Source organism: Zingiber officinale, chromosome 4A (genome assembly GCF_018446385.1).
Source record: "Zingiber officinale cultivar Zhangliang chromosome 4A, Zo_v1.1, whole genome shotgun sequence".
Classification (NCBI taxonomy): Eukaryota; Viridiplantae; Streptophyta; class Magnoliopsida; order Zingiberales; family Zingiberaceae; genus Zingiber; species Zingiber officinale.
The window spans coordinates 966,008-978,996 of NC_055992.1; the positions used below are offsets into that span (position 1 = coordinate 966,008).

At 37.1% G+C, this 12,989-nt stretch overlaps 1 protein-coding gene across 1 annotated transcript; it reads right to left on the reverse strand.

Annotated features, from left to right (window-relative positions):
* Positions 1–827: 827 nt before the first annotated feature.
* LOC121969173 (uncharacterized protein At1g76660-like) lies at positions 828–10,497 on the reverse strand. The gene is made up of 3 exons (XM_042519126.1): positions 10,067–10,497; positions 1,552–2,740; positions 828–1,375 (listed from the first exon to the last, which is right to left on the reverse strand). The coding sequence occupies exons 1-3, from the start codon at positions 10,217–10,219 to the stop codon at positions 1,149–1,151; spliced, it is 1,569 nt and encodes a 522-aa protein (XP_042375060.1). The 5' UTR covers positions 10,220–10,497; the 3' UTR covers positions 828–1,148.
* Between the last annotated feature and the right edge of the window lie 2,492 nt (positions 10,498–12,989).

Sequence of the window (12,989 nt, forward strand, 5' to 3'; positions counted from 1 at the left end):
CTTAAATGAATGTAAGAAATAGGGCTTTAATGTACATATAATAATTGTAGGACACCTAATCATTATTCGCTTATGATTTTGGTCTTTAAATTTTTGAATTAGTATTTTTAAATTTAAGCGTACAACTTTGCCTAAATGGAATGGATAAGAGGATCAAGCTCAACGGTATACAATTTTGTTAATATTTAGAGCATCTATATCAATTTTCTATTACTATATCTAAAATTTAAAATAAATGACTTACTTTATTAAAATTAGACAATCACTTTTCACTACATGCTACATCAACTATCCTAAAATTTCATCATTCTTAATTTTTTATTATTTTCTTCTCTTTCTTCTATTTTTATTGTTATATTTATGGAATAAGTTAAAGGAGAGAAATTAAAAAGATTGAGTGAAATGAGAGAGATTAAAAAAATATTATTTTATTTTTAGAGTAAAAGTTTCATTCGTTAAATTTAGAGAATCACTATTCATCAAATCTAAATTTAGAGAATAGAAATGGTAGTTGATGTAAAAGTTTTTTAATTACCTTATCTAAAATTTAGAGTAAAATCTTTAGATAGGATAGTTGATATAGATATTCTTAGTCGATATGAATATTGATCCTTCAACTACTCAATAATTATGTCTTTAAAGGATCAAGAGTTCAATAACTTGGCTTTCTCAATGCTTCTCAGATGCAATCCTCACTACTGATACCCCCACCCTTGATGCATCGCCAATCTTCATGAAAAAGGATTAGAAACTGGTTGTGAAATAGAGCAATTACTTGGCATAGAAGTTGTCGAGAACAAAGTTCGGTCCTCATCACAAGCAAATAATAATTTAAAGCAATTCGACTCTCATTATGATCTGCAAGGTCTTTTTACAGGTGAGCTAAAAGCCACCTACACTTAAACAAAGAGGCAAAGCTTAAAGGATACTACTGTACAACATTAATCAGAGGAACTAAGGTCTTCATCATAATCACGATTTGACTACAGGGAGTCATGAGAGGAACTCACCAATAACCACAGCTCGAGCTGCTAGGACCTACAAGTAGTCACAGACTGAATCAGGAGAAAAAAAATTTTCCATGCAAGCTCAAAGACTTGATAATAGAGAGGAGATTTGATCATCCTTCTAACTAGCATAGAAGGAGATCAGTTAATCAGCAAATTGCGCCAGGTCAGTGCGGTGTTGGCTTCTCTCAAACTTCTCGCTCTCCTATAATCAATTTCTGCATCTGAGAATGACTGTCCTGGCTGCGCTCGCTTGCCAAGTTGGGGATCGGTTGATGACCTTGAGCTACCTCCCTCTCCACCAATGGAGTCAGTGTTACCATGAAGTAAAGGTGAGGCATTTTCGCACAGACAGTTCGGTCTAGAACCTGGACAGCATGACAGATACGTTATCTCAAAGAAAATGGTGATGATATGACAGTATCCCTTGCGTTAAGTTTTTTTTTGCCAGTTACAGGACATAAGGGATAAGGATACTTAGAATGGAAGCAAGTATGATTCTTCTTGGGAGAAAAAAAATCCTATTCTAAGCAATTAATCTTACCTGCATGTATGTTATCCCGATCAGAACTGCCATCCAATCCAACTTCAGGCTGAGCAGGAACTTGCTTTGTCAGCAGAGGATCTAGTGAATTGGATAACTTTTTCCCTTTGTTGGCAAACTCGTTAGTGCGACACAGATCAGTTCCAGTTTTCGTATTTGCAAATGGAGACATCGTAAAGGATTCATCTACTTCATTCGACATCTCCACATAATGTTGTGTTGTGACGATTTCATCAGCACTGAATCCAAATGATGCTCTGTATGCTTCAATCTCTTCTGCATCTTGTTTGCAGGCTTTACTATGTCTGTTTCCACTGGAGTGAACATCAGCTTCCCTGGACATACTATGTCTCCCAGCACTATGAGGAACTGATTGTTGTGCCTGGTCCAAGTGAAATTGAGCTGATGTTGCAGGATAGAAGAAACTGGAATCTGGGCATAGTATAAAATTTCTTGTTGCAGCTGAATTAAGTCCAAACAGCTTTGATGCACCATTTCTGCAACATGGTGAATCCTGTGCTGATGCAGAAGCATCCCACTGTCTAGGAGTATCCCGCTCAGGAAAAGGAGATGAAATCCCAGTTCTTGGGGTTCCGGTGGCAGGTGATATGAGGCTGCTAGAAGGACTTCCAGGATAAAAAGGATAATTTGTCTGGAATTCACTTCCAACATAATTAGATGATAAATAAGGCATTCCATTATCTTTTGTAGCACTTCTAATATTCAGCGACGATGACAGAAACCGAGCAAAAGGCACATCTGGGGATGATGGAGTTGTAAGGTGAGCAAGTTCAGGTGGAGGGGTCAATGGAGCAGTGGAAGGTTCAGTTGTAAAAGTAGAGAACACAGGAGGTGAGACCAATTGAGTTTCATGAGCATATGGCCCAGTTGCAAACATGGTTGAAGATGGTCCTCCAGGAGAAATAGCTGACATTGACAACAAACAGTTTGGTGATTGGGCAGTCGAAGGGAGTGCTGAGTTTGTGAAAGAAGCTGGAGATGAAGGTGGGGCAAGAATAGACAAGTTTAGAATTGTATTTTCACTAGAAATTCCTGCAGATTGAGGACCATTTACACGACTAGATGATGCATTCCCATCTGGAGTTCGAGATGCTGGAACAATTCGTTTCCCTCTCTTTTGTGACCCAAAACAGGACAGTCCTCCAAAGCAGCCTCCCCATCTACTCCACTGGTCCAAAGAAAAATGTACAAGTTAGATAACACCATACAGCCTTTAATTTGCAATCCAGGAGCACAACAAACTTCAACAAGATATATTATAAAAGTGTGCAAATCAAACCAAATGTGGAGGTACATAAATTATAAATTTTGATTAAGAGAAGATATATGAACTAGACTGGCGGTCCATAGATCAAACAATTGGTAGCATGCGATGTCAAAGCATGATTTAGGAGCTAAGTTACTTGGCACGAAAATTGTTGAAAATACAATCAAAGTCCCATATTGGAAATATATAAAAAAGATCATGGATTTAAAAGATGAAAGATATCTTCATTGGTTTGAGGACTTTTGGAAAGAGCCCAAAAATAAATCCATAAGAACTTAGTCCCAAAGTGGACAATATTATTCCATAGAAATCCGATTCATTGTTTCTGATATAGGTACTATGAGTTGCAAGCAATATTCTGCTAACAATGCTAGGCAACACTCAATTATTTGGGTTAGGTATGGGCATGCCCGTAGAGTTGGAGGTGGTGCACTAATCAACATTTTGAAGGCAGTTCTCGCCTAATAGGATTAACCAAAGTTCTCGGGAATTGTTTGATTCTTGTACTCCTTTGTGCAAAGAGCAAATCTTGTTTTTTAACTGTGGATTATCATCTAACGATTTATCGGATGAACTTTATAGCAAATACATGTGCTTTGACATTGTAATTTAACTAAATTTTCACTGATATGCTGGCCTTGGAACCTTTGACAACTTGAGAGGTAATGGAGAAAATCCATACTGCTATTTCTACTCTCTAAGGGCATCTTTCATCACTAATATCAATGTAGCTACTTTGAATGTGATTTTTTTTTGGACCAAAAGAATTCACATATCTCTATAATGTTATGATATTGTCTACTTTGGACCTAAGCTCTCATAAATTTATTTTTAAACTCCATCCAAAATGCCTCAAACCAATGGAGATATCTTTTCCATCTTTTAAACCCATGATATATCATTGAAATGTTAGTCTGACAAAGTATCAGTGTAGGAACTGGACTGCATTCCAAAACATTAGTCCTGAAAATGTCTTTTTGACCACTAACCTCTCCAATGCTAAAGTCATGGGACCATTGAGCTTGCAAATGACCAAACATATGTTATGAGCTCTAGTTTCTGCAGAATGTGAGTTCTTAAAGCTTAAGCTTTGATCTTATAAGAAAAAGGATATAAAATTAGCCCTTGACTAACATTTTTTGTCATTGATTCAAAGATTTCAGTTTAAAATTAATTTCCAGTCCTTGAACGCAATATGAGTCCAGAAAGTGGGACTGATGAGAATCAAAACAAATGGCTCTCTTAAAGAGAGAACAAAATTTTATTAAGCTGAAGGATAAGTAATGCAGGGTTAGGATTTCTTTTAAAGGTCTCAACCAAGATATTTTCACACAAAACTTAGTCACAAATAATCTATTTCTAAATTACCACAGAGAAACATGGTAACTAAACAATCTATCTCTAAAATAAATTATTCAACATAAACTATAATTACCTAGCTTAACTCTAACTAACAAAAATAACATTTACTTTTAAAAACAAACAAAATTCAAAACCTGCTAATACAGAAATTTCTAATTTTAATTTGCATCATTCTCCCCATGAAGCAACCAAGATCTTTTCACACAAAACTTAGTCACAAATAATCTATTTCTAAATTACCACAGAAAAACATGGTAACTAAACAATCTATCTCTAAAATAAATTATTCAACATGAACTATAATTACCTAGCTTAACTCTAACTAACAAAAATAAAATTTACTTTTAAAAACAAACTAAATTCAAGACCTGCTAATACAGAAATTTCTAATTTTAATTTGCATCATTCTCCCCATGAAGGAGAACTCAACTCCAAATAAATTGTCAGTATCTGTCCGTGATTGTTGATTCCAAGTGCAAAAAACAATTGGGACACTAGTGTAGTTCCTTTATCATCTTTTCTTTTTCTTGGTCATTCTTTTCAATGAGTGAATACAATTAAGGTTTGTGTTGATGGTTCTAATCATAACCTTTTCACCAAAAATTTAGTTGTCATTGTTTTCGAAAGCAAGCCAGCTGCCAAGTCAGTTTGGTAGGTGACTGCATTGTATATGTGATTTGCAGTACCCTCCAAACAGAAGGTCTTTTAAGAAAACCAATTCATGTAATTAATAATAATTTTCTCTTAATAAAACCCTTAAATTGGATTTTTTCTCATCCCATTACAACTATTATCCTCCTTTCTGATTCTCGACAGTCAAACTCACAGAACAACACCACATGAATGCCAATTAGTGAAAAATAAATCACCCTTCCGGGTTTTTTTTCTCCACAAGGTATGTTTTCCATCCTCTTTTGTCTATTTATTCTCCTCCTTGAATAGCAGCTTCCACTTCTAATCTTTGCAATTTTCCTCTTCTATCACTAGAGAGTCCAAACTTTTTGCACCTAACAGTATGGTATCATCCATCTTCTTTTCCATCATCTCCTCTTCCTTATTTCAACACTTTTAATCACAGCATTCTCCTCTTCATTTACGCAATTGTCTTGGTGGTTTTCTCCTCTTCTAAAAGCTGCAGAGAGCATACTTCATTGCAGTGACTATAAAAAAAGTGGCCAATAGTGAGAGTCAACAACCATCTAACTAACTACACTCTTTTCCTGCAAGTTTGATCGGAGTCTTCTTCTCAATTCTTATAATGATCTAATTCTTTTTATCTTGTTGGTGCTTTGAATCATTTGATTACATTTATTTTTAAATTGAATCCATAAAAAGAAATTTACTATGTTTATTTGTCTAGTTTTACTATTCAGACAATTAGAATAGGGCAGAAAATCACAAAGTTCCTTCATCCAACTTCATGATTCATGAATATATTTTTGATTGATTAACGAATGTTGGCAGAAGACATTGGAAGTTAAAGGTTCTAAATTTAGAGTAAAGACAAAATATATAAAATTTATATTTAGTAGTAGTAGACATAGTGAGACAATCATAAAGTTTTAAATATTTAAGATCATTTTTGTAAATGCATAGAAATGTTGATAGAGATATTTTACATAGAATACAAGAAAGATGGTTGAAATGGAAGAGAGTATCATGTGTTCTTTGTGATTGTAAGATTCCTTTAAAACTTTGAGGAAACTTTTACAAAACGACCATTAGACCATCTACATTATATGACGCTAAATGTGGCTATGAATCGAGCACACGAGTAGAAGATAAAAGTTGTAGAGATGAGGATGTTATGGTGGATGTGTGGGTATACGAAAATGGACAGAATAAAAAATGAGAACATTAAAGAGAAAGTCGAAGATGCACTTATTAAGGGAAAACTTCGAGAGATGCCTTTAAAATGATATGAGCATGTATTTGGGCGTCCAATAAATGCCCCAATTAGGCGATGTGAGATTACGACAAATACATGCATTAATCGAGGAAAAGGGAAACGAAAGACATTTATTTGCATGTCGTCAATAGCTCTATGCTCCTCGTCCTAGAGTTTGCCACCCTAAGAAATTTTAATGTTTTAGATTTCCCATACCATGCTTTACAGATCATCTAGGAGTCCACTTTATTAGAAATCTCTATGCCAATGAGCCACTTGACTGTGTTAACTAGCAACCTAACTTGACTACGTGGAGTCACAAGTTCTCCAAGCTCCATGCACACTTAATGCACATGTCAATACCATGGACAAATCTAACTTAAATTCTTTCTCAACACATCAAAACAACCTAGTCACACTAGACCACTTGAGAGCATTATTGCACCAATATTTATGAACTCGAAAAACATCAAATAAACATGAAGATAGTCTTTCTAATGTTTAACTAGAAGAAGGGATTATATAGACAACCCAAGGGATTTATGGTTCTTAGGCCAAGAAGGCAATCTGTGCATGCACATTAAATCTTTGTATAAATTTAAATAAGGTTTAAAATAGACGTCATGATAGTCTTTCGAAATGTTTAACTAGAAGAAGATATCTATATGGAAGAGCCCAAAGGATTATGGTTCTTAGGCCAAGAAGGCAAATTGTGCAAATTTGTTAAATCTCTATATAAGTTAACTTTAAAATAGTGGCGTAAAAAGTTTAACCAGTGTGGCAAATGTGTCTAAATTAACCAAACATCAAGGCATATGTGATTGTATGTATTTATGTTGATAATGCCTTAATACTAGAAAGTGATCAAGATATTGTCACAAACACAAAGATGTTGATTAGACCCTGTGAGATGAAAGGCATGTAACTTGAAGATGTTATCTCATTATATTGACACAATAATAAGGAGGTGTGATGCATGACAACCTTAATGTTCAAAACCTAGTAATCCTTGGTCCACACTTAAGGAAGAATTGAGTGAGATTCTCAACTCAAATATACTAGATCATAAGGAATATTATGTGCAATTTCATGTTTGTTATGAAATGCACTAAGCCAAGTATAACATATGTAGGCACTTTGTTGAACCTATGTACAAGTAATTCGGATAATACCATTGAAAGACATTGACTAAGGTATTAAGATATCTAAATCATACCTTAACCTACATATTACATTCCACAAGATATGCAACTATATTAAAGGATATAACTAAATCAAATACAATAAGGATTACAAATATAAAAGGAGCAGCAGTCTCTCAGTGATCATCAAAAATAACTTGCATAGCTGGATCCGCAATTGAATTTAAATTTACAGTGTTGGACAAAGAAGGAGAAGAAGCCGAAAGGCAATGTAACTTCCTAGAGGATATTTCATATTTAAAAAATATGACATAATTACGATATATTATGATAGTCATGCAATTATAGAGAGAATAAGATAGTACATATAATTTTAAGTGTCCACATATACGTTGAAGACGTCCCATTAATTAATTAATCTTAGTAGTATCATGCTTCAAAAGATACGAATGAACTACAAGATTTGGAAATCGCCTTAAGTTGCACTATGAACCCATTCCTAGGATTAAAAGGTATGAAATAAGGTTGGAGGTTAAGCAATGTGCTTTTAGCAATCCCCATCTTGTATTTCTCTGGATATAAGAGAGTATAATAGGATACTCTTGTATAGGAGATCACCTATTAGTGTGAAATGTGAAGTGTGACTGCTTTAAGTTAAAAGAACTTAAGAAATTAAGATCAAATTGAAGGTCAAAATGGACACAAAGGAATAAATCCAAGTAACTCCTAAGGAGGCTACTATGTCAGCATAATTATCCCAACTACTATGTAGGTGTGGTTATTTTAGTCTATACTAATGAATAATTATTCAAGACAAAAGGTTATGTTCATCCAAGTAGATCGGATCATATTCTACTATGAACAGTTTAATGCCAAAAGCTACAAAACCTAGTGCAAGTCTTTCACTGGAACTCACCAAGTCAAATCTTGTGCATGCATTAATTTTCATTTATGTGGAGGCTTATTAAAATTAGTTTTTTTAACCAATGAGATCAAGTAAATATGGATGATTTATATGACAAGTAAATTGACATAGACCAATTTCTCAAGTGAATAAGAATTTAATATCAAACATTAAGCTACTCGAATAATAGAGGAATCCATGCATATTTCCTGTTTGGTTCAGATGAGATTGTGAGCTCAAATATAAACTTGAAAGCAAGTCTACATATGATAGCCAAAATTGTGTATCCTCCTGTCTTCTTGACAAGAAAGATCATCAAGATCATGACGACTGCGAGATCTCTATGAGATCACCCCCTTAGACGAGTTTTTCTTGATCCATTGGATCAACCTACCTCCTAGACAATAACCGAAGTCAACACTTGTCATGGATCTAAGATCTGAATCCAAGTTAAGACTCTCTCGTGCCAACAAGAATGACATATTAACAAATCCATCCTATCTTCTTGACGAGAGAATCAAAAAGATTACAACATATTAATAAGAATAACATATTAACAAATTCATCTTGTCTTCTTGACGAGAGAATCAAGAAGATTACAACATATTAATAAGAATAACATATTAACAAATCCTAATTCAAGTTAAGAATGAGCGCCATAAGAATACATATTAACAGATCTTGAATTCTCTTGTCTTCTTGACGAGTGTGTTCATTAATATCACAACAACTAGAAGATTGCTATGAGATCATTCTCTCATCTTAGATGAGATTTTCTTAATCCATAGAATCAACCTGCCTCCCTAGAGACATAACCTTGTTCCATAAATTTTGGAGCCGAATAATCATCATCAACTTGTCAAGTGAATCTAAGATCCAAATCTAAGTTAAGACACTCCAATGTCACCAAGAATAGCATACCAACTAAAGACTTGTTAATTTAAAAGATGAGAAATAAAAGAAATAGGATGGTATGTGCTTCTCAAAGCAACAAATGACAGCAATTCTATAGCCAGAAGATAGATACGCCAACTTCATTATAGGATGCACAGAGAATATGTAAATGATAGCTCTAATCAAGTATGAAAAATAAAGCGACCAAGAAGAATTGTGGTTTTATGGCAAACAGCATTAATGGAAATTCACTCTAAGGTTGCAGATCTGATACTTGAACTAGAGATAAAGTCAGATGATTAAAAAGAAGTACCGAGCTCCTTTTGCCTAACAGAATAAACAGATGCACAAATTGCATAGGAAGGAATTTGAGAGTGGAAAATAAGTGTATAACCGTTCGTTCATGCATGGAAAAGTTGAAAATCATATATATACCATCATCATGATCCACAATATCCAACGAGAAAACATCATGAAAGGAGACAGTTAATGAAAGCTAGGTTGAGCTCATACACCAGAGCGTCTGCAAAATGTCAGTATTTTCCACCAAAGAAGCATAACTGGGACAAAGATTTTTTGTGCTAAATCATTTAGAATATAGTTGGGAGAAGATTTGGAGATTTCCATTAGTAGAAAAACCTACTATTTTGGCTTCTTAGATACCTAAATATGCAAGATCGTAATTTTTTAAGATCTCTACTAGTTGAAACCACTGATATTTTACCTTCCTAAAGATCAAAATACAGAAGATCAAGATATTCAAAGTTAGTTTTACAAAATCGGAAGCACACAGCATCAAGTAAATATCAACAGAAAGCAGTTGCGGTTTGAGATTTAAACAAACAGCATTAAGTAAATAATTCTCACACACTCAATATCAGCATGTAGTATATCCATGCCGTACGTCTACCCCGAAGAACCCCATCGCTGCAATTACTCAAATCTAGATCTAAATGTACGACGCGTCAAATCGGCCTCCCATGGCAAAAACCGATAAAGGAAAAGAAAGATAAGCGATCAAAAAGGCATAGCCATACCCTCTCCTGAGGACGGAGCCGCAGCTCCGCGGACCCAATAGCGGTGGCCGCCGGCGCGTTGGTAATCGAGGCCACGGGGCTTCCACCAGCGCCCCTGCCGCTGCCTTCGCCGCCGCCTCCAGTTCCAGCGCCGCCATTGTCATTTGCAGCCATAAATCCGTCGCCACAACTGCTGCCGAGCGGCCGCTTCCTCTCCCCACCCTCCGTCTCCGGATCGCTGTGGATTTTCTCCGCGCGGAACCAGATCTCGAAGCGCGAGCTGGATATGCGAATGGAGGAGAGGAGTGACGCCGAGAAAGAGGAAAAAAGGAACGGGTTGGGGGGAGAGGGCCGCCTAGCCCTGCGCTGCGCTGCGCTGCCCTGCCCTGCCCTGCTTGGGTTTTTCGTTCTGGTCCAAGTCTACAATGTGAGAAAAGAAAAGAGAGAATGTGGGTCCGATGAGCGTCTCCTCCGAACTGCTGCAGTGCAACTGCTCCTGCTGCTAATTTATTGCTGCTACTGCGCACTGCCGCAGCCGAAAACATTTCCTGGATCATTTTTTTTATTTAAAGGATGTGTCATTCGTATTTACGGTCGGATCGTAATTGTGATCCGATCGAAAATAATTACGATCTTTTTTTGGATTCATCATCCCCATCAAATTGTAGTTTTTGTTCGGAGCGAACGGCCGGAGGCCATCTGAAGGACACCTTCGCTCGGTGCCCAATAGCCTGACCACTTATCCATCACCGGAGGCTTGTCCTCGCTCGGTGCCCAGTAACCTGACCACTTATCCATCACCGAAGGTGATTCTGTCCGAACGCTGAATCAACGGACGCTGGGCATGTGGCGCTCTCCTCTTTGCTGACGTAGATCCCCGACCGGTCACACGGAGCTCCGGCGAACCTGCAAAGAAGTCGGGCCGGGAAGGGGTTCCCGGCGACGACCCTCCGACGCTCAAGTCAGGTAAGAGGACAACAAAGAAGTGACTCTCAATCTCGGAGAATGCATACCTCAGGCGAAGTGTGAGACCCTTTATATAGAGCTGTGAAGGAGCTCACGCACATGTACCGAGGTGAATACGTGTCCTCAACCATACCTCAGTATGTACTTGTCAGACAAGCTTACCTGACACTTTACTGCTACAGTCCGAGCACGTCTCTGATGGGACAACGGAACCCTCTGTCATAAGATCCTGCGTATGGCCTGGTCGTTGAACATACCCGCTGTCAGATGATGTTTCCCTTGTTCTCTTCTTACCCCTTGTCGAGCGTTCGGCCGGTCGGCAATCCCCTCACGTTCGGCCGGTCGTATGTGTCGGTCCGCTCGGGAGATTCCCAGTCGTGTGCACCGCTGACTGTTCACAGTAAATGTTACTTTATGCCTCCGGCCGAGCGGGCTCCTCGATCGGCCAGGTGACCTTATTCCTCATGAGCGTCGAATACCCGACTCCTAGTCGGGTTGTTTTTAATTCCGCTGAGACCCCATTCGGCCAAGCGGTCTCCCCTTCTCCGTTCGGCCGACCGGTCTCCCCTTCTTCGGTCGGCCGTTCGGCCCTTTGACTTCCACGTGGCGTTGACTTTTCTACAAAGTGGAGTCCCTGTTCTTACCGCCGGATCAGAAGGCCTCCGGACAACCTCCGGCCGCCCGCTCCGAACAAAAATTATAATATGATAGAGTTGATGAACCCAGAAAGTGATCGCAACCATTTATGATCGGATCATGACTATGATCCGACCATAAATATGAATGACATATTCCTTAGACCATTAAAAAAATGATCCAGGAGATCTTACCTCGCGCTAGCCGAGTGCCGAGGACCAATGCGGTTCTTTGCACGGGTCCGCTAACTGTCCCGTTAGTATTTAGGCATGTAGGTGCGAACTATAGATGATGCTGTCCACGGGCCAGGCTCGTAAATGCTCCAAGTCGTGGTTCGGGTCAGGCACCTGTTGAATGTTTTGAAAGCTTAAGAGGGGCCCGGCTAAGAGGAATCAGCTGCCGCTGTATGGGATCCATTATGCTCCGGGATCAGGTTCCAGTGGCTCCGCTACATTAATTACTGAATTGTTGGGACTATTATGAATTTAATCACTGTAACTTTTTTTCCTCCCTGTCTCATTTGTCATTCACTGGGCACGTGAAAACCCCTTGGATAGTTGAGAGAAGCTCAAAAATTAAAGTAAAAATATTTAATTCTTTGATAAGTTAAAATAATAATATGTAAATAATAAATATTCAATGGATGTAAGTTAGCCAATATTTGAGAAAAAAATAATTATAACTTATCTTCAAAGTTAAGCAAACACAAGTTTATCAATTACAATAATAAACTGAATAAAGTTGCTGATTTGTTTTCTTTATTATTTCCTATATGTGCTTTAATTTGCCTTATTGAAGCAAGTGGTAGAGAGATAATCAGCATCTTAAGACTTGAGCTTGTCATTGATTATATTATTGTACAGTGGAAAATATATACATTCATGTTTTGGGAGCAAAATATGTATCTTTTCTAAAATTAACATAAATTAATATATATGTACCAAATGGTCTGAGATTATAACAAATTAAAACACAGAGATCTCAGTTTGGAAAAAAATGATAACGAATTGTCAATCAATCTCTTAGCCACTTGATGGTTGATGGTATGTGCATTTGTATTCACTGGGCTCTTTTCTTGTTATTGAATTCATGAAGATCTAGCCTTGGCCTTTCTAATCTTCAAATAGAGTGTTAGTCATCATTCTAACTCATGCACTGATAGTAATTCCATGAAGGATAACTCAGCAATTTAAATACTTCCACTTATACATTTTTCATATAAAAGATTTTAATATTTCTTTATAACACTAAATGCTAAACTTCTTGAATTATTTTTGTTATTATACATTTAAATCATATATAATTTTGAGTGAAAGTTAATATCAAATGCCTAATAAGTATT

What these genes read in the sequence shown, in the direction of transcription:
- LOC121969173 (XM_042519126.1), bottom strand. Translation starts at nt 10,219, where the DNA reads ATGGCTGCAAATGACAATGGCGGCGCTGGAACTGGAGGCGGCGGCGAA. An exon ending in GGCTCCGTCCTCAGGAGAGG is followed by an intron (nt 2,741 to 10,066) that starts GTATGGCTATGC and finishes TCTTTGGACCAG; the next exon opens with TGGAGTAGATGGGGAGGCTG. An exon ending in TCGGGATAACATACATGCAG is followed by an intron (nt 1,376 to 1,551) that starts GTAAGATTAATT and finishes CATGCTGTCCAG; the next exon opens with GTTCTAGACCGAACTGTCTG.